Genomic DNA, 24,629 nt, shown 5'->3' with positions numbered 1-24,629 from the left:
TACTACTTTTGTCTCCCATTAGCTAAGAATGAATATAAAAGAACCATTGTCATGGTTTTTAAGAAGTGCTATATTGCTTAACTGTTGCTGAGTAAAGCATAAACTCTAAAAATTGATAATATTATACAGTAGCAGGTGGTGAATTGAAATTTTAGTGTTGAGTTTAGTCTCCATAATTTTATTTTCCTATTGGAAGAGAGCAGCCAGCTTCCAAGGGGAAAGTACACTGGGTGGACTGAAAAGAAAGGTACTATGATGCCAGTATACAAATACAAACCCTCTTGTTTTACGCAAGCCTTACTTGTCAACATGTTACATAATAAACTATCCAAAAACAAGAAGTGTTGATTGGGTGCTATGGTGAAATCCAGGTAATAGAACTGTGAATAGCCCATTGAGGGACAGGTTAGGCTTGTCACAGGAAGTGGTGTTTTTGGTGGAGATGACTCCTCTCTGACTAACAGTTATGAAACAATAGATGTTTTGTGGGCCTTTGGCTGCAAGAGTGTGAACTAAGGACATCCTCTGTGGCTTTCCAATCAGAATAAGTTTGGAGATAGTAGTATCTCGACAAGCCAGCTCTCTTCTCCCATGAACCATGGGAGACACTTTATTAATATCAGAAATGAGTTTCTGGCCCTGCCTACCTGTTGAAATTTCAAGACATTTGTAGAGTGAGGTCATTTTCACCACCCATGCTAAAAGGCCTACTACCTTTAATTTTTCCTTATATTTAGTTGCACACTTCAAACTGTGGTGAAATAAGGCAATTGTCTGATGGTGCAAGTGAGTCATATACTATCAGTGAAATTTACAGAGGGAATGCTCTAATGAAGGTGAAGGCAATTTCATGGAAACATCATGTACAGCATATTCTAGAAAATGGTGAAAAAAATGAATTAAAATGCTTGAATCACCTATAAAATCACAAAAACATGCATTCATCATGAAATCAGTTAATTGATTTCTTCACAGTATCAAATATTGAAAAATTCTTAGGTAGCAATGAGCAAAATCTTGATGCAAAATTCGAGTAATAAGCAGAGAGCTTATGTAAAACGAATTGTTACAAAATTTAATCAGCATGACTTACTACAAAAAATGTAAAATTTGCCCTTTTGTTTTGTAAAACTTTGTCCACAGCAAAGTGTTTTACTATTTTAGATCAAAACCAAGAAATTTCCAAGGTAGCTAACCTGAATTGGGTAGCTATGAAAAAATTGTAAAGTTGCAACATGCATACTAGTACTTGCAAACCCTTACATTTACCCAAATCAATTTATATATCAAAATAAAACGTTTAGTTTTACATCTGAGGACAATTTTAGGAGTATTGATTCTAACAAAAATAAAAATACATTAAATGTATCACTGAAGTATTTAAATCTTTTACTTTCTCTTCTCTGATGCTTAATTGCTTTTTCCATTGCATTTGCCCTTTAAAAATTGTGCATTTGCCCTTTGAAAAAAGAAAAGGCATCTCTTGGATTGGGACTTTTAGACAATATCCCTCTAGCAGTTTGATATTCCATAAGGCTTTAATGATGATAAGGAAACTAGACATTAATGAAAATATCTTACAAATTAGTCATAGCTTAGGGAGCATCCTAACTTCTGTTATTTTCAAGCATATGGTACATGTTTTCAGTACTGTACAATTAAAAAAAATTTTGAGTGAAATGAATTAAACACAGGAAATTTTCCCGTGACAACCAGTTGGTCTTAGTTTGCATCTCAAACGTACATTGGTTGCTCCTTCTATCTATTCATGTAGCTCTGTGATTCCGAAATCTGGTTTCACCCCGAAAATACGGATAATAATTTTTCCGAACGATGAAGCCATGCACCTTGGGCATCTATTTTGTTTAAAAATTGTAAATTAATGACAAAGATAATATTATGTTACATCATAATGTCAGAATTCCTTCACCAAGAGCGTTTCCTCCTTCCTCTATCCTGAATGATCGGTCACCGAGAGACCGCAGACGACAACATGGAGGTTGACGAAAGGACCGAAATTGACCCTGCCGAGTATTTCAACCCAGATCGGCCAGCGCGTGACCCGGGTCCTATCAGGAAGCACTGGTATCCTGTCGTTGTCGGTTTAGGAGGAGTCCTGTTTGCCTGCTTTGCCAATTCCCTCTCGAGGAGACCGGCGTTCAGTGGTGAGTAGCCCAGGCCTAATGTAGCCGTACGTTACCTGTACGACTCCGTAGGCCTGTTTTATTTTTTCTTCCAAGTTTTTTGTATATAGATTTCCGAGATTAAGCCTACCGCAGTATTTAGTTTATGGTGACGCAAGGTTAATAAATCTTAAAATAGGGCTCGTCTCTGTAGGGTTGACTGTAGATCGTGGGGTAGGCTACAGGCTAGGCTGTCCAAGAAATGGCCGAAAATATAAAAAAAAAATCTTAAGGCCTATCAAAAGTGGGCAAATCCCGGTAGAACTATATAGTAGCTCCGCGGCGGCGACTGCCTTCAAACTTAACTTTTTCTACAGTTTTTTTGGTTGCTAATTATGAATTTACCTTCAATTTTTGGCGCTCGAGTGTAATTAACCTGTAATTAACTCCAGAAGTCCATCCAACAAGGGGTTTCCATATGCGATCTCCACAAGACAGAGCACGGCTACGTCTGTTTTGAACAGTTCATATCCTGTCTGGCAAGTGCAATAACTTGTTAACATATGGGTACCCAACCCCCCTGGGCCAGTACTAAACACAGCGAAGGGACATTCCATTTGGCCGACAACAAACAGATGAACCGCCAGTATCAGGACCCCTAAAAGTGTAGAAAAAGCCAGTTGAAAAGGTAAAAACAGGTGTGGGGCTAATATATAGAACTACCCAAATCCCCACCCTGGGCCATGTCGGGGTGCAATGCTTAGATTATGTTAAGTTAAGGGAAGGTTAGTTTAAGATGTACAATTTTGTTTTTTTTTCCTTTTTGAGAAAAAATACATATACCCCAATACCCCCTTTCCCCCTCCCCATCTGCAGTTGCCCCTCTGTTATTTTGTGATTTTGACCAATTTGACACTTTCTTTTTCCAGGCCTATTGGTAGACCACAGGAAATTTTTTTTTATTTGTTGCCTTGGTGAGGACTAGACTGATATAACAAGGTCTTTACTAAAGTAACCTAACCTAGGCACTAGATTTTCATTTTCAGAAATTGCTGTTGTTGCAGCAGGCCAAAAGTATTTGCTTGGGAAGGATTGTCAGTTCAACAGAGTCTTGTGCGAAAGTATCAGAAATCAGTAATTCTGTAGAACAGGTCAGCACGAAGCCAATTCAAGATTGGATAATATTTTGCTGGTTGTGAATAATGTCTAGAATTGAGATAATTTCTTTAGGTGTAATAATGACAGAGTACTTACCTCATAGCCTAGGTCCCTAGGAGGTATATTTTTTTTTTTCTAAGTTGACATTAATTAGCCTTGTGGGATTGTTTGTAGTTCCCTCATTTTTTCTTGCACATGATGACAAATCAAAGTTTATTTTATTGCTCTCAGAACTTAGTCAAAGCTTCATGTGCATCTCTTCAGAAGAATTACAGAAAAACCTCATTTTACATTTAAAAAGATAAATACTCAATGACAACATATACATTTTCATAGCGTTGAACAGAGCAACCTAACTACAACTTTTTGCACATAAAGAGATAGTAACTGAATGAGTTTTAAATTTGGATCGAAACTTTCAGAAGCTTCATGGAAACACATCACACATCCTTATTTATACAAAATATGTAAGAACAATCAGATGTATGAAGGCTAATAAATTTCAAAGGTGTTCTGAATAAACATGATTTCAGTATGGGACATGCATAGTTGTGTCACGACTGTTGACACAGTATGAACAGGAAGGAATACAGCACCAAAAATATTAATAGATATAGTGTGAACAAAGCATATTTTAAAATACAGTCTCGTGTGTATTTTGGTTTATAATAATTTGCAGTGATTTTGGCCAGCCGTGAAAAACAAGAAACTTATCAGTTATGGAGGAACAATCGATCAGACTTTTTGTGGTGTAATTTCCTTGAGCTTAGAAGTTAAGCTCAGTTTGTCTATGAGAGAGCTTATGATAGTTTGAAGATCTTACTCTCCGGTGGTGGTGATCACATGTGGTGGTCTATCCTTAAGTCATTGCTCTTCAGAATTGATTTTAGCATGCCTCCTCTTTTAGGATAGAAGTGTTCTATAGGCTATTGCCCCAAACAGGAGGCAGAGCGTTTTGGCTCTAGTCTTTGTGAGCAAACAGTTTGTTGAGTCCTTGGCGTTGCCTCAGTCATGCTTTCCAGAGCCTAAGTGTTGTTCAATGGCCTTCAGGTCTAGAGAAGTCAAAACTTTGCTTCTGGAGCAAAGTTACAACAGCATAGATCACAAAGGGATCTTTTGCATCTCTTTTAAAATGACTATTGATTTCATTGCTCCTGAGTTTACTGCTGTTTTCAGGTTAGGTAGATGTGCAAGTTTTCCTTCTATATTTGGAAGAAAGGAAATATTGTTGCACAAATGTCCTCATGTCCCTTAGAAATTAGGCTTATTCCATTTAACCCAATTGTATCTAAGGTTTTTGAGAAGCTGGTCTCAAAAAATCTTGTAGGTTTGTTGAAGATAACTTACTACCAGTATTACAGTTAGGGTTTTGTTAAGGCCTTCGGTACTTGTGATTAACTCTTTTCAGTATCTGCCATCTTGCAGAGTACTCTTGATGAGGATGCAGAGGAAGGCATGGTTGGTTTAGATTTTAGAATAGCCTTAGACCATATGAAACATGAAGCACTTGTTTAAAAGCCAAGATTATTGTCGGATCTGTTACAGTATTAATATTTTGAATGAATTTTTAATAGAAAGCACGCATAGGTCTGTGTTGGTGGCCAGTATAGTAGCTTTGGTAATGTCATTTCAGGTGTTCCTCAGGGTATAGTGTTCTTGGACCTTTGCAGTGTATTAGCTATACTGTACTAGTGTCATGTGGCAAGGTCTAGAGAGCACACCGATTGCATATGCCAATGGTTCTACTCTTCTAGCTGTTGTTCAGAGCAGTCTCTGTTTGTTAGGTTTGTAGTTGCAAAATCCTTGAGTAGAAATCTGGCAAGTATTCACGAGTGGAGTAGGCTTTGGGGCATGAAACTTAACCCTTCTAAAACTTAAAGTATGATAGTCAAGCCAGAACATTTGTCTTTGCATCCTGATTTACTTTTAAATGGTATGGTTTTAAATGTCAGTGACTTTTATGATGTTAGGTGTAACTTTTGACATGAAATAGACTTTTGAGAAGTATGTATTTAACATTACATCCTCTGCACTCTTTACCTTACCTAGCTTTATTTGCTCGCAAACTGTTGTTCTCTAGTTTCAGGATTAATACTTCTCAGGTTGCTAGGAGTTTTATCCTGGCTACAACTGAAATGAGGAATATTTTGCTTAGTGCAGTTGTGTAATCTTCTGATCTCAGAGTGTTTAAGTGAGGAGCAAATTCATTCTGCTTTCTGCTGATGTCTGCTGAATTCAGGTGTAATGGTTCTATTTTCTGTTCCCTCATGTTTATTTATGTACCATCTTTTCCTAAAACTTTTCTCTGCAGGCTGATTTCTTTTGAAGAGTTAAAGAAAGAATAAAATGGCTGAAATAGTGTTGCAACGTCTTATGAAAACTCGGTGTTAAGGGACATAATGACTTGGCCTACTGTAACTGCATAACCTTAGTCAAAGATTGCATCCTAGTCTCTACCTGACTAGTGTCCTCTCTCTCCTCCTGAACCCAATTATGGTGTGCATATTCTGGGTAGTCAGAATTTTATACCCTCTAAAAAGTTTTCATTTGCAATGTATTTCCTGACACCTCCCAGCCCCACAGGAAGAATGAGTCCAGGTCTGTCGGTGGGTGTGATGCAGTGGGGTACTTAGTTGTTGTCTCTTGACATCTTACCTAAATAACTTACTGTGTAATGGCTGATAGTAAATTCATGGATGCAAAATGTCAATTGTTTAGAAATTGACATCTGTTGAAATTCTATTTTGTATTAAATTTTGATTTATTATTTTACAACACATTTTTCCTTTAAAATTCTTCTAGAACATCACCCTCTCTAACAGTTTTATTTGCGTATGTAACTGAAGTAGTTGTTTTTCACACTCTCTTAGCTTGAATATACCTGTACATTACATGTAACATACAGTAACTTTTCTTTTATAAATGTAGTTGGTACATGACATGTATTACTGTATGTAATTTTTCCTTGTGTATTTGATGCAAAGTACATTTAACCTTTTAACCCTGTGTACTTTGTTTAATGCTGTTCTCTTAATTTGTTCTAATGACAAGTAATCCTTTCAGGTATACAGAAGCATATCCTTGGAGGTACTCTAGGTGTGGTTATTGGAATAACAGCTGACAATTATGGAAAGAGGAAGGCAGCACATCGTGATCTGATGCTTTACAATTATATAGTTAATCATCCTGAAGATTTCCCCCCAATTGGTAAGAAATAGTTGTTGACTTTGTTGTGAAAATGTGAAGTAAAGAAAATTGAACAAAAATTTATATTAAAATTTCTGTTCATAAGCTTACCTCTGTAGCTAGTGTAATACCACCTGGGAAGCACTGGACAGCTTACTTCTGTCTCATACCATACTGCGAGTTAATAATTTTCTGGGTACAGTATAGTTAACATAGTAAACACAGCACAGTTCTGAATATTTGACAACACTGTATTGGTTTTGCTGTTGACTTGAAAGCTAGATGGATTTTCCATAATTTTTTGCGGTACAGTAGAACCCCAGTCCTCGACGTTCCAGGAGAAGCGTCGAGATCCGAATCAGCTTTTCCCATAAGTAACAACTGAAAATGGATTAATCCATTCTTGACTGCCAGTCGTTACCATACCCTTACCTTTTTATACAAATCATACACAAATTATAATTAAGTAAGTTCAGATTTAAATAAGTTGCCTAATTAGAGACACTTTTTTCATTTTTAAATGTATACTGTATCAGAAACACTGGCCTACGTCCAATGCGGCCATATTGCCGATGGTTGACTGGGTGCCATGACCTAGGCTAGGCACCAGTATGTACTGCAATGGGTAGGCACAAAAACTGTTGCTAATGTAATAAAACATTTTAAAAGAAGCCTAATTATTGCAGTAAATTAATAAGATATTAAAAAGCCAAATTATGTCTGTTATTACAAAATGCCTAAGTTATGTTGGCTTGTGGCATGAGTGGATGTAAACAAACCAAAATGCCACCCTGGTGGTTTATCGCGGTAATACATAAACGTTGTTTACGTTCATTATTAATTTATGGAAATTTCATACAGTCTACTGGAATAGTGTAAACAAAATCAAGGTAAAATATCTTTCAATATAGCAGGCTTTAAATGACACGTGGGAACAACGCCAACAAGTGGCGGCTGACCGAAACACTTTTGTTTAGAAACATCACATGAGTCATTGGATTGGACTCTGGTTTGTTGTTCGAGCTCCAATGCAAAATTTACTACAAAATTTTGCATCGAAATCCGATTATGTCAAGTTCTGGTACAGTCAACGACTGGCATTCTACTGTACTTAAAATATAAACATCTGTAAGTTTACCAGAAAGCTATGTAATATTTACAATGCTGCTGATGTCTGTTGAGATGGTGATATTAAAAGCATGCTCTTTTAATGTTGGAATATTGTAATGTGTGGATGTTAGCAACATCATAGAATCTGTACTTTATATACAGATTTCTTAAGTGGTGGTTTTGGTTCCCCTTTTCAGACAGTGATATTTTGATATTGAATATTGTTGGAAGATTACTTTACCTCCATTCCTGCTTCCTTCTGTTGAGGTGTCTAACCTCTCTTAACTATTAGTATAGGCTGTAATTCATATCTGTTTTACTAGATTTTACAAAAGGATATTCTGTTATGTAAAAAGCCTGCTTGGCTAGTAGTGGCATTTTGGCTCTTTTCATAGCATGTTATCCAAATTTTACTTAATATAATAAATTTCATTTTTAACCTTCGGTTTATCGTTCTTTGCTATCCAGTTTCAACTCATTTGCTCCAGATTTTGCCCTAAATTTAAAATCTTTAGGATATTTATGAGCATAGAGGTTTAGTGCTTTGCATTTTCATATTGTAATAGGCTAGTTTTGTAACTCGAACTTGGATAGGCAGGTTATTCCTGAGGTGCGACTTGAGTCGGATCTTGTAAAAATTTATAAAAATAAAAAAGTGATGACAGCCTTTTAACAAATTTATAAAAATAAAAAAGTGATGACAGCCTTTTAAAAATTTATAAAAATAAAAAAAGTGATGACAGCCTTACCTTTAATCCTGTGTTGGCTTGCATAATGGAAGGATGGTGACACCTACTTATTTACATGCGGGAACTCAGAAACTAGTACCCATCTTAACGTCGCCTTAAGTTGGAGACAAATTTTTTATGAATATTTTTGAAAAGCATCATAAGATTGGATTGACTTATGTTGAGACCGCCTTAACTTAGGCTGCCTATTTATGGTATTAAGGTGTCAAGAGATGGAAATACTGATCTGTGGGAGAGTGTCTTAAGAATTGGGAGGCGTGACACTGGAGTTGGTCCTATCCTTTCCTTCCTTTTAAACAATTTTTCACTCTCTCCATAGGATTCTTAGCTGATCTTTAGTACTCTTGAACATTTACATCTAATTGAGATAGGGATGTACTGTAAACTAAAGTGTGTTTCATTTACTTTGTAAACTAAATTGTGTTTCAGTTAGTTCTGCTTTCACAGTCAGTTGCTTGTCATGGCATTTCTGTAGTTGTCTTATAAAAACTACCTCTGTTAATGGTATCTGGACATGAAAGACATACTACCAATTCAAGTTTTTAAAACTTTTCTCAACCTTTCCTCCAGCATCTTCAATATTTTCGTTGGGAGGTGAGAAGCTGAGATTGCTTCCCCAAGATAACTACACTCTCATAAGCTAAATAACCTCCTGAAAATGCTGTTCCAACTTGGCCTGAAAGGGTTCTGGAGGGGAAGGTTCCTCAGTACCCAGAGGATCCCTCCAGGTGCGAGCTACCTCCTCTCTCAGAGAAGAGGAGGCCGTACCAGACTTCCAATCCTGATCCTGTCCAGCACCAGATGAGCCATTCATCAGAGAAGGCAGATGGGATCCTTCTAGTTTGCAGTCTGAATGCGGACCTGATCTTGACGCCCCTCGGCTCCAGTACTCGGTCACAACGGAGTACGAAAACAAAGAAGAGCAGGAGGTTGCACCACCATTCTCGTGTGCCGCATGCCTACAAAACAAATCATGCCTGCATGAACCCATCCTGTTGCTCACCTGAGCTGCCTAGGGGCTTACCCTGAGTTGGAATCCACACTTGGGGAGTGAGGGGATATGTACAACTGTCTTGATGTGAAACTGAATGCAAATGGTTGGAGGGTGAGGGGCCAGTCCTCATGTCCAAGTGGGCATGTGCAATGGCATCAGCCCTGTCAAAGGCACAGTAACCACCAAACAGTGAACTGACACCTTTGCTCTCCTGCCTTGAGGAAGAGTAAGCAGGAAATTCCACCTTGATTACTTTTGCATGGCCTTCGACTTCCCCTTTTATTTCATCCTCAGCGGAGGAAGAGAGTTCAGGGACAAGGAGGAGGAGTAAGATGATGATAAGCCAAAAAACAACAGACATAGACCAGAGGAAGAATTATGAGAACTTTTTATAAGACTTCTTGGTTGCCTTCAATTCTGAAGGGATGTTCTAGCTGGAGGAGGATAAATCAGTGCCTATTGGCTCCACTACAGGCATCACCACAGCCACTGGAGGATCAGTTGTAGCAGATGAGGTTGTCACAGAAACAGCAGCAGACACATCGGTGGTTGGTGCATCATTCCTCCTTCATGCTAGTGAATCCAGGAAGGCGGCTTGCAATGGACTACCTGGAATGTTAAGTCAGATTTTACAGAAGTATTCAAAGATAGACATATCCCTGTTGCCTTTCTTGTCCACCAACAAGGGATGAATGGGTTTGTAGGTCATAGGAAATCTAACCCTCTTAGGGTGGGTATTCACGGTCAGGTTTACCTTTCAGTTCATTGAAATTGACATTAAAGCTTTCGTGTGGATGACAGTTTGTGGGAGAAGTCGGTCAACTCATCAGAACGGATGAACTTATGGGATTACCTAAAGTTCATCTGACCGACTGACAGGTGATCACACTTGTGGATGGGTAAGCAACGATTTTGACAGTTCGCCGCTGGATTTCGTCTGGGAAGGATCTCAGCCGCTCCGACCAGAATATGAGTAAACTTTGTATAGGCCTAATTCTTTTCATTGTGAGACCCTGCGGCTCTGTTTGTAGACAGTTGTGAGTCCAAATCACATGATAAAAAATTAAAAAATATATTTCCATGTGATACAGACAATTTGGTATAGGGCTAGGCCAGTGTCCTGCCTTTTGATGAAAGGTGTTATTAGTGCAAGAAGGCTCCACAGTCCATTTCATAAATTACTGGACCAACCCCGAGGTCTAATTTAACCTTATTCATTAATATCATATGAGAATAGACGTCTCTTTAATAGGCAATATTTAGATCATACTCTGTTAGGCCTTTTTGCTTCTTAACTATTTTTAAGTGAATTGCTGCAGCAGCTAGTCTTTGTAGCCCCACCTCCTTATCGGTCAGTGGAATTTCCATCACTGCCATATGGTGCTGCCACAATGAAGGTTAGGTGAGCACTGAGGGCGATGACCTCGAGTTGATGGTCCGACTGACAGTTCTACCCTTTACGTGTGGATGCTCATCTGTTGAACGGTCGTGGATGAACCGACAGGTAAACCTGAGCGTGAATACCCGGCCTTTGAACAGTAAGATCCAGGTGTAGGTGGGAGAGGAATGGCAGCCAGTGGCAAAGAAGGTACTGGAAGATTCAGCATTGTCACTGGAGAAATGTTTCCCCCTGAGGAACCTGTCAAAATCTTCTCAGCCTTCTTCCTCCTCTTACCATACTGCTCCCACTAAGATAAGGCCCAAGAAGCACATGGATCATGGGGAAGAGGATGAGTACATTCCCTGCCCCTGCAATAAGAGCACAGTACATGTTGGTCTACCAGTATGAGAGAGAAAGCTACCAGTGCTGCTCACAACACCCACACTGGCACTGGTCATACTTCTTTTCCAAGGAGAAAAACAGAAACAGAAGACACAGGTAAAAACAATACCAAAATATAAAAAGGGAATAAAAAGGAACAATACTCATCACCAAATCCAAAGAGCAGACAGGGAAGTAGCAGCAGGAGCTTTCACTCATGATGGTGGCTGAAGAAAAAGGGGGGCGAGTGAGGAGTTATCCCCTCTTTCCTTGATCTCCACCAGTTAGCTACCTTTGTATCAAGATTCAAAGGCCACTCTTTGCACTAAAGGGTATACAGTACTTCGTATGTGGAAGTAATGGCTGTATCCCCTTAGAAACAAATGTCATTATTGTCTGTCAAGAACAGTGATGGTTTACTGTTCATGCAACAAACCCCATATTTTATTTGAGTGCCATTTTCCAACATCACTTGCTTTGAAATGCCTGTTTCAGTTTGCAAGTCCAAAGAAAAGTCACATGCAAGTATCTCTGAGAAAGCATAACACTCCCCAAGAATAATAATGGAGATAATTATTTTTCATACCAGGTTCCATTTTATTCTTTAAAATACTTTTATTCCCTTTTCAGAGAGGAAGAAGTTCGCTGATGTTTTTGAAAAATGGGTCCCAGTGCGATAGCGTGATGGTGGTTAAGCTTGGAATCTTTATCCATAAGTGTAAGTGGAATTGATGGATAAATTAGTAATTATCATTTAAGTGTTTAAATGTTTTTAATGTAAATAAAATATTTTGGAAACTGATTTACTGTATTTATAATTTTCCTTGTTGTCAGTCAATTGTTTTCTACTGCATGTGAAACTGTTTAACCAGACCTCTTCGAGCTGTTTCTAACACAACTGATGTCAATACTTGTTAATCAAACCAATAGTATTCAATACTTGTTAATCAAACCAATAGTATTGTGGCATATTCTGTGAAGATGTGCGCTGGTTAGCAAAACAAACATGATATAGTAATATAGTAGCAACACTTAACTAAGCTAAATCAAATAATGTTAACCTATCAATCAATGTAAAAATAATAGCAATGCCTTACAGTACAGTTAAGTACAAAATTACTTTGGATAACTATAATCCAAAGACACTTTCTTTTTCCTAAGAGTGGCGAACCCTAGCTTGTCAGCCATATTGACGACTAGTGAAGACCACTCAACATCGCTCAACAGGAGTTTGTGGGATAGTGAAGTAAGATGCTTTCATTTTGCTAAATTTACAATCTCTTTTCAATACTTTTAGCTCCACACAGCACAGTGTTTTCTAGGAAAATGAAAACCTTCCTGCTAAAAAGGAAGTGTCATGAAGCTTCGTCCTCATTCACAACATTAAATAGACCATGAAATTTTAAATCCCTATCCTGCATATTAGCAGTGAACAAAATTCAATTGTATATAAGGCATTTTTGCAGGAGTACCTGACCAGATATATTTTTTGAAATGACCTAGTCCCCAAACAAAACTATTGCATACAGTTATATAACAAGTAAAGGCCAGAAAAATTTTAGAAACATTACATTTACACAAAAATAGCAAGTCTGGCAAACAATTCCAGCATTCCATCTCACTATTTACATCATGTAATAAACATACAAATCATCTGGTCAATCTTGCCCACCTATGAAACCGATGTTGACTAATGTAACCTTTTTGAATACAATTTATTTACAAATAAAAAATAATCAAACCTGTCTGAAAATAGGCTATTATGTACCAACACAAGGAAATAAATGTCCCCTCTCAATAGAATGGATTTTATAAGTACCATACCATCAATATTTAAAAACACCCTATGCTCAAGTTGCAAGGTCATTCTACACAAAATAGAACATGGACCATGATGTAACCATGACATGACTGATGGACTTGTATGTGAAACTTTATGTTTAAAACATTGTTTTACAAAAACCTGATCCTCTGGGTGAACCCTTTGAAAGTTTTAAGATTGCTGGTTTACATAATTTACAGCTTGAGTCGCCACTTTACCATTGAACTAAGTCAAGTATGGACACTGGGCAAGCCATTGTAAGTGATAAACAGCATATCAGGTTAAATTGTGGTGTTGCAATTCATAACTACCCTCTACTTCCCAAGTAATGTCTTTAGTACCTAAATTTGCATTTTAATAGTTCTAAAGAAGCTGCGTGAATAGTCTTGTAACTCAGATCCTAATTGCAACTTGCATATTTCATGCTTTTGACATCACTCACTAAGGACCTTCCTTTTGCAAACTACAGGTTTCCAAGTGTAATCTGGGTCTTCCTTCTAAGCCTGCTTTATGGTTCTTGGCCAGTTTATGCTATCCTTGACTAACCTGCTGACTCTGAAATAGACCAACATCAGTGTTCCTGAAAGTTAATCCACAATTTAGAATCGGACTAATCTTGCATCCTTGCATTACTTACATAACCTTTCCTGATGGTGTCCTCATGAGAGTGCTACTGTTCACTTTACTCACATTCTTCCTTGACAGATATTTAGCTTCAACATCGAGCCAATTTTTCTATAAGTCACTTAAGCTGGAAATTGAAATAAAAAGCAAACTAAAAATATCACATTGAATTATCCAAATACAATATGCTTCTACTACAAGTAAAACTACTACTTAATTCAACAAGAACAGTAGTATAATACCAGTAGGGCAGCAAGCTACTAGTTTTTTTTCTCATTCAACATTGACCTCAAAAGCATTTAAAGCCTTGGATGAAACTATACTCTGAGTGATATCTTGGCACATATTTCACTGAGAACTGTATCTTCATTGTAACATTCAATTCCATGATTCTAGTCAATATATGTTTCTATGGGATTAATAATTTCTATGAGTATTAATGACCTTCAAGGTAGATATAAATTCAATGTCACAATTCACAATCTACAAAAAAATTAAATATAGAACTGTACTAACTATTGAAAAATACGTTGGTTTCGTTTTGGAAATTAATACTGTAACCATTACATACTTGCAATTTCAACTAAATTCAATGTTTATGACTAGCTTCTATAGTTTTCAGTTAAGCTGGTCACCAATAGTGGGACCTGTACTTCCGTGAGTATTCACATCCATTAAATTTTGCATAAAATTATTGGCCTCCTCGGCTGCATTCTGTTTCATCAACATGTCATTATGGGCACTGACTAACTTCTTTAAAAGTGCTTCTGCCTTCTGAATTTGTCTTCTCTTACGTACTCTCTCTCGATTTTTCTGCCTTTCAATGATTTTCTCCTCTTCTGTCATGTTTAGCCTTTTTAATCGCATCCTTTCTCTATTCTTTTCTCTAATCAAAACAGCTTTTTCCTCTTCACTGTCCAAGCAATCACTTCTCTTTTTACACCTCGACCCTCTGGCGTCCATTCTCCTCATTTGGGCATTTTCCCTATTTTTTAAACGAACCAACAGACAGTCATCCTCTGACATCATCATTCTCCTCCTCTTTGTTCTTTCTCTGTCTTTCTCTCTAAGTGACTGCAGTTGCTCAGGAGTCAAACTGTTTCTGTATTTTTTTGCCCGCTCTTTAGCCATTAACCTTCTCCTGGCAAGCCTTTCACTTTCACATTCATCGTTGTCTAGTAGATAACCTCTTTCCATCATCCTTTTTCGATGTTCAGGCAAAGCAGACCCTATTTCCTCTAGGTTCACTTCCTCCATCAAGTAATGTGTATTATACCAACTGGCAGTTGCTATACCTGAAAGAAAAGGTTCTGATTAATGAAGTAGAAGGCTTTAATAGTGTATACAGTAATACTGTAAATCTAAATAAAATCAAATACCTGTATGAGAGATATAATCGGGACAAAAATCAAATTATCACAAACATGGTCTAGAAAAGATGGAAATATCAGTACTGGCAAGTTCTCATTTCATTCTGATACAAAGAACAAATCAACTGGGATTGGGGAAAAGTGCTACAGTATACAGTGGATAACATACCAAAGCATGGTATGGCTTTATTAAAACTGCTGAAAAATTACAGTTATATACTATTAGCATACCCACAATATCAAAAATGACTAGCATTTAACAGGGTTAAGATGGCAAGTCCTGAACCCAAGGATGTTACATACCATCCAAAATCAGACCCAAGATGCCGTACTGTACTGTATTTTCATTCCGCAAACTTATACATGACTGGATGTAGGCACATTTACATGAGAAGTTGATTGCCTGCAGACTACCTTTGTTACACACAACATAATATGTGGATATATAGCGCATATTAGGCAATACGATGATGTTCAATAATAATAATATGAACAAGGCTGTTGGTGCCAAACTGTAGGCTTGAATGGAAAAACTTGAGGTTACAGTCAACAGCTCTATACTTAACAAAAACAAGGATGTGTAAGGATAAAATATTTACATGCAAAAATTGTTTCAACAGAGAAGACAGGTTTTGACAAAAAAAAAAAAAAAGCCTAATTTTGGTAGCCCCTGTGAGTCCTCAAAAGGAGTTACTCTCGTGGCCACCACAGGGCTCCATAAGACAGACCAACAAACCTCAAAGAATTCTCTTATACTGTAGTTGGTCTCAGCCAGAACAGTGCTTGTTGGCACAACTATAGAAGATAAAATACCCAAGACAAGAAAGCTCAATATTATTTGTTAAGCACCAAACAAATAATTAACATTACATATACGTATACCCATTTACCAATCTGGTCTGCTAATTGCAGAAGCAATGGCCATAAAATCTAAAGCTTTTCAGGATAAATAAATGGAAGGTAAAATAACTGAATGGCTAAACAGACTAAGAGAACCACTACAATAAACTTTAAAATCAACTACCGTAATGTACAATATAGAGACGAGTTCATATCAGGTTCTGAACAATGGGATAAATTGGCATCTCAATAAAATGATAATGAAACTGCAAGATAATTAGCATATCCATGAGGTTCAGGTGCTCATTATGATAATGATAGTTTACTATTGAAATAAAAGTCTCCAAAAAGCTATCGCAGTAGTACTGTATTACTATTAGTAGTACTGCACAGTATTAGAAATATTACTAACATTATAAACCAGACCAATAAGTCAAAATATTTGACGCATTAGGTAAAAAGTTTCCATTGTATATTTCAAGTCCACTTATGGTCACAATACCTACAAAAGGAGAAACAATATATCGGAGCAAAATCCCCCTTCATTCACGGGTTCACTTTCTGTATTTGAGATTACTTTCCTGTACTTACGCTGTAGTCTGCTTGAAGAGATCTTTATACATGATAACAGTCAATCCAATGGAGAGAGCATTAATATTCATTTTTATCTATTGTCTGCAAAACAGGAAAAACTTCATTGTACACTGAAATATGGTACGATAACAGTGTTTTATTTTCATAACAACTAGGGTCATTTCCCTGGGATTCCAGCAGTCTTTCTTGCATTTACAAACTGTATATTGCCCATGGTGCAAAGTCCTGGGACCATACATGAGTATTTGCATCCTGTTTATTACAATCTACTGTGTGCTTTCCCTGGTGTCACTTAAGCATTACTAGAGGTTGTTTGCAGCATTCCTTCAGCTCCCAACTGCACTGTTTCTGTCTTTTACTTTTCATCCATAGCCTTTTGCTCCATAGCAGCGCAAAGTCTCCAAGTTTTACCTTTGTATTTCAATTTTTAACCTTTAAGAATGCATTGCTGCGCCTGCCCAATCAAGAGTGCAGACAAATGACTCAACAGTGTGATTAAACTACATTAAATTAATAATACAGTAATAGTTGCCTGAATCTGAATAAATAATAGCCTACTTTCAAGAATAAAGGCATGTTACCTGAAATGACAGAAAAAGAGTAAAATTGTGCCCATTAAATCATGAATTATAATAATTTCAATGGCCCAACAAGAAAAGAACAAAGGAGGTATACGTTCAGTTATTAATAGTTCAAAAGTGGTACAAGACCTGTGTTCTCATCAAAAATTAAGATAAAACATATTTAAATCAAGTGGTACAAGCTGAAGCGAGTCCTGTTTAAAATCCATTTGATTATGTACAGAGACATTTACTGTACTGAGATTTACATCAAGCTTGGAACTGCAGCTTCACTAAGTGCCTCATGTTATGAAAACGACTGTCTGTCTACATGCTACTGCATTAGGTAAACTTGCCTTGGATTTAAACACAATACTGCTATGTTCCAACAGCAATTACCGATTAAAGTAGCAATTGAGATCTAAATATAAAGATAATTCTGAAAATTAGGGTACAGGCTGCATATAACACATCAATCTAGGACAAATAACAATTTACTACCTTAACCAAAATTTCTTAGGGCCCCTTAAAAATGGCAAGAAAGATTTCACGTACAGCTGAAGCATGTTCATCCAGCAGATTTTCAGAAACAGTCCCTTTCCAAACAAGTTTTGATTATTTGGTAACAAATTTTTAAACTCTGGAAGAGAACTCAGATTTCCCCTGTATGTTCAGTTCTTTTATGCTTCCAAAAAAATATCAAGTCATATAGGATAAGTGATGTCTAAGTGGGAGGCATAGTTCCCCTGATGAGGCTGGATAGCTACCATAGTCTCCTACACTGAGAGAGAAACAAAGTAGAGATGCACTTGATCTTGCATCAGTTTTAAAAAGCTCAGATGTTAGTTTTCATCACTGACTGGAGGCTACCGTGATACTAAAAGCTAATATACATATCAGCTCTCATCGTCTCTGAATGGCAGAGACTGTGGTGCCAATCTGTTTTTTCCAGAAATGAGCTGTTTTTCTTAGACTCCATATTTCAGTACGATACAGAAGTACAGGCCTTATGCCTGCAACATTTACTATTGGGATATGTATACTTAACAGCAGTCTAATGCTTTCTTCAAAACTTCAAATAGGTTACTGCTCATCTTTTATTTACTGCCCTGTAACACTTGCTTCACAGTCCAGTGTCTCCAAAGGTAAATAAAGTTTTTTACCTCTTCAAAGTGCTGGCCTTCTACTGTAACACAGTTCTCCACTTTACTTCTCTTCCCCATTTAGTCAATTAACCTTCCTGTTCCATTACATTCTTTTAACATCTATACTGTTAGGGTAAAAAATGACCCATCATATAAAACTGATAGTTCTTCACCGTACTTTGTAAGCCCAGGGTCTACTGCAGGAAAGTGACTGTAATTTAGACCCCACATATGACCCTCCCAACCACCCTACCTTATTAGAATTTACTATTTAGCTGAAAATATTGCATGTAAATATGGACTCTCCATGCTGTCTGCATGTTGGTTTTTGTAAGTATGACTATTTTGCAATTCTTCCTTGCAATTGTGAATGATTAGAATCCATCGTGGGTCTTATTTCAGTAACTTGCCATGCATTTGGCATCCCTGGCAAAGCAACTCTTGATGATAATAATGGTTGCAACAAGGTCAGTCCAAGTTCATGAAGAAAAGTTCATTTGAAGTTAGCATTTGAATTCCAGTTAGGCTGCAATAACATCCAAAGTACAAAGGCATTATAGGCTGATATATCAAATATGTTATCAGATAATGCCATAGGCCATCTCCTTGTCTGATGCTTAAACCTATAAGTTACAACAGACTTGTATAGATTGTCAACTCCCCTTTTAGTTTAAGTGCAATATCCAATTAAATTGGGTTTCTTTTTTTCTTTTCCAATGTAAGTTACAGAATCATGCATATTAGTCAATAGTATACCACAGTTTTGCCTTTTCTATGGCAATAAGAAATCGTGATATCTTCATGGGCACACAAGTGTAGAATATCTGGTTCTTCCTTTAGGATTGCAGATTTTTCCTCAGAGACCCAACAACAGTCTGATTGTGTGCTTTCAGTTCTTTGGCTAATCGTAAGCTACACAAGAAGTTATCACAGGCTATATTTCTTCCTTTGAGGCCTTCTGTAAGTTGCAGTATGACACAGTACCCTTGTTCAATGTTCAAGCATGTTAGTAAATAGAATACCAGAGTTTTGCCCTTACTAGGGCAATATGAAATCATGGTATCTTCATGGGCACACAACGGTAGAATATCTGGTTCTTCCTTTAGGACTGCAGATCTTTCCTCATAGATCCAACAACAGTCTGATTGTGTGCATTCCATTCTTTGGCTAATCGTAAGCTACACAAGAAGTTATCACAGGTTATATTTCTTCCTTTTAGGCCTTCTGTAAATTGCAGTATGAAACGGTACCCTTGTTCAATGTTCAACTGACTCACCTCAGTGACCAGTATATACAGTACAATACTTCTGCATTCCAAAGATGACTCTTTTCTGCATCAAAGACTGGCCAAACCTTTATCCCATATCTGTCAGGCTGTTAGGGAATGTATTGGCTGAATGGGCATTTTTCTCTGAAAGGAAACAGTTGTTCATCTACTGTAACGGCGCATGATACATCAGAGGGAGTCTCCCTATCCAGATACCATTCCAAACATCCCTAATGGGAGCAAGTTTGTCCTCGCATCTCCTTGGTGTTCTAGCTTCCTTGTCATCAAGTCTATCAAATCTGGAGAATTTCAAAAATATTTCCAGGGACATTGACATAAACACCTGCCAGAAGTCGTAATCCACAGGATGCCTTTAGCTGATCTACAGTGATATTTCTTTTTGTAGCACTTGATAAGCTTCTTTGTTAGTCATATCCAAAATATTGAATAATTCAGGGTAATGAATAATTCAAATGCAGAAGCTACATCTGAAATTCTTGATGCTGCATAGTGTGTGATACCAGGATTTTGATCAATAACATTCTCCGTGCTTCTTTTGCCTTGGAGAGCATTTGCTCTTCACTTTCATACAGTTTTCAGTGTCACTGCCATGGAGTTGATCTTCCACTGAAAGATGATCACTGTCACCATCCTCACACTCTGAAGGTACATAATCACTTTCTTCTTCTTATTCCTTTTCCTGATCATAAAAGGTGATTACTGAAACAGACATTGGAATTCTGTAATATGAAAAACATACCTTGTGTCACTATGTCAAAAAATGTATCTAGGCTAGCCAAATACCAGTAATCAAGTTTCCTTATTATCATAAGAATTTTTTTGATAGCCTTTTTATTCTGTGAAACTTTATAAATCAAAGGTAACAATACAACAGGAACAGGAGGTCTTACTTATCTGTAGCTGATAGTAATTCCACAAAATGTTTTGGCACCTTATCTGCAACCATTTCACAGGTAAACAAATAAAGAATATTTTCTATGGATCTATTTACTAAAGAAAGTGTGATATCTGAAAACTGATCAGTGGCTAAAGCAATAGTAACAAAATGACAAGTGTTCAACATTGTCAGGTATTTAGACCAAAGATGAAGTATGGGTCAATTATTATGACATACATATTAGATATTACTTTTTTGTGGTGGTTACACTACATACTATGTAAAATCTTGTATTTGGCTTATATAATAGCCTTATGAATTTTGAAAAAGTCAGGGGGTATGAAGTTTCAATTGCTTAAGATAAGAGATATAGGCCAAGTCAAAATTCATTGGGCCAAAAGAAAATACCCCTAACAAAACAGAAGGGTTAAGTTGTAATTCACATAAACAAATTTACTCTTCAAAATATTTACAAAACAAATATATTTACAATGAGAACAAAATACATACGTTTGCTTGATCGAAAAAAAAAGGAGTACTCAGAGGAAAGGCACAGCTTCAAAAGACATAAAAATATCATATAATGGCCAGAGTATTAAAAAACAGTAACAGAAATATTAATGAAATGCAGTACAGTATTGTATAGTATGCTCCTAGTGTGTGCAAAAAATGCTTTCCAACTGCTGAGACACTTAGTTCAAACATCTTTCACGTTTTCAAACTTTTTTTTAGTTATTTGGTGATATATTTGGTGTAACTATTCAAAGGGCAATCTCATTATGACTTGCTTTATTTATGAGTTCACTAAACTATGAAAAAAATGTATGGAAAAAAGTATGAAAAACCCCATACATACAAATATACTGGATTATAATTGAAGACAAATTACTATAAACTACATTTTTTAAAAATCTAGATACTGACGCAGCCCTAACAACAGCAAACAAACTGAATAAAATCAGCTCTTACCTTCCTCTTGCATGAATGAAGAGCTAAGGGCGTCCTCATAGCCGTAACCACCCTGTTTCCCAGCATCGTAACTGAGGTCCTCCTCCTCTAACTCCACTTTTACAGGGATGCTATTAATGGCTAAATATAATCCTTCATCATCCTCCTCGGCTTCAAAGGAATCATGATCACTTTTCATATTACTTTGCAACAATGAGTCACTTCTATTACTTCTAAAGTCACACAGGGATCCTTCGTCTGTATTCAGGCTTGTATTGGAACATAAGCTTTCGTTATGAGGATTTAGGATCCCTGGTCTCACACCTGAGCTCGAAGCTGATACAGCATCTTGAAATTCACTATTAATTGATGATGGCCTTACTAAAGGGATACCAAGCGTATCTGTGTCCTCCATATCTCACAAGGAAAGGCACTCCGACAAATTTAATGCATGCCTTTGACTACAGTGTGTAAAAGGAACACGTGCCCTCAAAAACAAACTTCCCATACACTTCATGTGATTCTTTTAACTCTCAGATTACAGCATGTGACTCTGTTGACAAAATGACACAATGTTAGAGTTATGACAAACATGAATCACAAACCAGTATAATGCTGGTGCACACTTAAGAAAAAAGAATCTCCAATAGCAAATACTGTGGAGTCTCTTAAAACAAAATCTTAGCAGTACAGTAGCCTACAATTATATCTATAAAGTTCTCTTCACAATTATGGAACTCAGCTGTTATATAACTCAAACCTAGTAACAATGGCTGATGGCAACTGATTTAAAAAAAAAATGTTTTCAAAAGTGTTTGTAATTATATTAATTATGTTTCAACATTTTAATACATTTAACTGTCCAACAAATTCTCCAATTACTGTATTAGAAATATGCAAAACCCTGTGTGTTGTTTAAATTTCCAATGTTCACTGGTCACATTTTTATTCCAAGAGACTCAAATTGGAATGAAATAAAATGTCTGATCACTCAGTCAATGACTATCCAATATATAACATCTACGCAAATACCCCATATGAGTTTTAACAGCTGTATGATAAAGGATATATAGGTCCATCCTACACAAACAGCAATCTAATGATGACTGTGCCTTGATTTTTATGTTATTTATTTCTGTTTAGTTTGTATTTGCCACAAAGTAAAAAAGTAGTGAACAAGTTTCATTCTAAAATGATGCTGTTCTTGACTTGAGCTTTGTGACATCAAGGAGCATGTTCAACATCTGTAATGTTAACATCCTCTCTAACCTAATGCTTCTGAATTTTTATATTCTTGTGCTTACTATTTTTAATACCATCCAATGGAAGATCAGGTGTGACTATAAAATGCAACAAAAACATAGTACTGTATATGAACTCATCTAACTTTGTTATGGAAAAGGGGTAGGAACTGGAATATCGACTTTAGGCCAAAGACCAAGTGCTGGGACCTAAGGAGCCATTCAGTGCTGAAAGGAAAATTGACAGTAAGAGAGTTTGAAAGGTGTAACAGGAGGAAAACCTTGCAGTTGCACTATGAAACTTTGTTAGGAGAGGGTGGAAAGTCAGTTGGAAGGAAGAGAATGTGAATGGAGGTACAGTTAAAGGAATGAGGTTACAGCTTGGGGTCAAAGGGATCTGCAAACAACCTCAAGTAATGCCTACAGCGCACCACTAGGGGTATACTAACGGCGCTTATCCCCTACGGGAGGAAAAGGGGTAGGCTATGGCTTGTCCTCTAGTGACAAGTGGGGTCTTTTAGTTTATTCTATACTACTTCTAGTAGTTCCTACAGTCGATTAGGGGGGTCTATAAGAAACAGCTCACCCGTGGCCACAGTACATGAGGTCAAGTAAGGTTTATAACTGCTAGCAACTTGTAAGACTAAATTGGTATCAGAATTACTTCGGAATAGGCCATCTCCCGCATAATTTGGTATTATTTTACTTTAGACCATCATTACATTTTGGACTTGAAAATAGTTTCATGTGCAAATGAGTGCTTTTAGAAACAGTGGACACCACCTTTATATCCCAAAAAATTTGAAGGGCCACAGTGGGAAAGGGGGGTTTTTGGGTAGAGAAAACACATAAATGAAATAGCTTACAAAAAACTTAATCCCCGTGATAGGTCTCATTCATATAAAGCTAAGTTTAAGGAATGAATATAAACTTGAGTAACGTTTTCAAGGCAAATACCAAGCCCTAAGGTAACGATCACGTACCCTACGTTAGGTGAGTTTGGTTTGCTCATTAGTGTACAAATAGGCCCAGAGGGTCAGTAATATTCAAAGTTGGTGTTAAAACACGGAAATGACGTTTCCTCATAATTCGGGGCTGCTGCACCAACTCCGTTTCCTCATAATTCGGGACTGCTGCACCAACTCTGCCAAGTACTCTGGGCCTTTGTTATGGAAATGGCTGACCATGATTTAAAACAAGCTTATGTCAAGATATTTCGTTACTACCAGATCCCAAGCTAGTCCTGTAGGTTATCGGGCTTCGTGCAGTAGGCCTATAATACTTTTGGTTCGAGCTTTGGCTCAATAATAACTGAAATTTCAAAAATACAGGAATGCCAACGGACACGAGCCCGATGGCTAAGATTATTTAACCTAACCAAATCTTAACCATGCCCTTTAAGATACCATAGACCTTTTAATACGGAGTTTTTTGCAGGTTTCAAACAGTAATTTAACCTAGGCCTATTGTCTGCTGTTCATAAGTCTGTAAGTAAGGTTCAATGATCGGCCGCAGTGTCCAAATACCTTATCTTCATATTTATTCGCCCTGATAATCGATAAATTAATAACTAATCGACGAATCCTTAAAGCTTATTGTCTTAAATAAGGAAATTATCGAGTAAAAGACAATATTTAAGGTGAATTCGGACTCCAAAGCCTCGGAGTCTAGACCGACGCTTGGTGTAATGACTGACGTCACGTTCAGTCCGTGACAATCGCTATCACTTTATAGAGACAGTTCACCGCAATTACACTTGAGCGATCACTCTTACAATACACTTATCACTAGTGTCACCGTTATTGGCACTGTTATAAAGAGGACCCACGTAAGAACAAGCCAGAAAGCGTGATTAACAGCATTCACTTTGGCTGCACACCTAGACTTAATATACAGTATACAAGCAAGCACAGCGCGCTCAGCTGTTACTCGCTGCTGCAATCTAATGGGCGCGTCAATTCGAATTCTCCTGCCAAATTTTTTTTATAGATTTCTTGTTATACGAGATATTATAGACTTTAATAGCAAGGGCTAACCTAATAAACCGAGTAAGGCCCTACAGGAGAGCCTCCAAAAATGAAATCATTTATGATGACCGGAAACTTGGATTATTCTTTATTCTCTGTATAATAATTAACAATCTCTCAAGTTTCTGTAAATATCAATAACAGTCTCTTTTCTCTCTGTAAATATAATTAATAATCGCTTTAGTCTCTGCAGACAACATTAAATAGTATT

At 37.1% G+C, this 24,629-nt stretch overlaps 2 protein-coding genes across 5 annotated transcripts; one reads left to right on the top strand and one right to left on the bottom strand.

The window, feature by feature from the left end:
* Nucleotides 1-1,955: 1,955 nt before the first annotated feature.
* ND-B14.5B (NADH dehydrogenase (ubiquinone) B14.5 B subunit) lies at nt 1,956-11,884 on the top strand. Its single transcript, XM_067113937.1, has 3 exons — nt 1,956-2,165; nt 6,345-6,488; nt 11,713-11,884. Exons 1-3 carry the CDS (start codon nt 1,961-1,963, stop codon nt 11,760-11,762), a joined length of 399 nt encoding a protein of 132 aa, XP_066970038.1. The 5' UTR covers nt 1,956-1,960; the 3' UTR covers nt 11,763-11,884.
* Nucleotides 11,885-13,680: 1,796 nt separating this feature from the next.
* LOC136844652 (uncharacterized) lies at nt 13,681-24,352 on the bottom strand. Of its 4 annotated transcripts, none has more exons than XM_067113925.1 (3): nt 24,271-24,352; nt 21,172-21,703; nt 13,681-14,823 (listed from the first exon to the last, which is right to left on the bottom strand). In XM_067113925.1, the coding sequence occupies exons 2-3, from the start codon at nt 21,563-21,565 to the stop codon at nt 14,147-14,149; spliced, it is 1,071 nt and encodes a 356-aa protein (XP_066970026.1). In that variant the 5' UTR covers nt 21,566-21,703; nt 24,271-24,352; the 3' UTR covers nt 13,681-14,146. The 4 variants fall into 4 exon arrangements, with proteins under 4 accessions (XP_066970026.1, XP_066970016.1, XP_066970030.1 ...); XM_067113915.1 differs by having other exon boundaries at nt 24,220-24,342; XM_067113929.1 differs by having other exon boundaries at nt 23,375-24,300.
* Between the last annotated feature and the right edge of the window lie 277 nt (nt 24,353-24,629).

This window comes from Macrobrachium rosenbergii, chromosome 2 (genome assembly GCF_040412425.1).
Source record: "Macrobrachium rosenbergii isolate ZJJX-2024 chromosome 2, ASM4041242v1, whole genome shotgun sequence".
Lineage (NCBI taxonomy): Eukaryota > Metazoa > Arthropoda > Malacostraca > Decapoda > Palaemonidae > Macrobrachium > Macrobrachium rosenbergii.
Note: the sequence above shows the minus strand (reverse complement) of the source record. Positions and strands in the feature narration are given on the sequence as shown.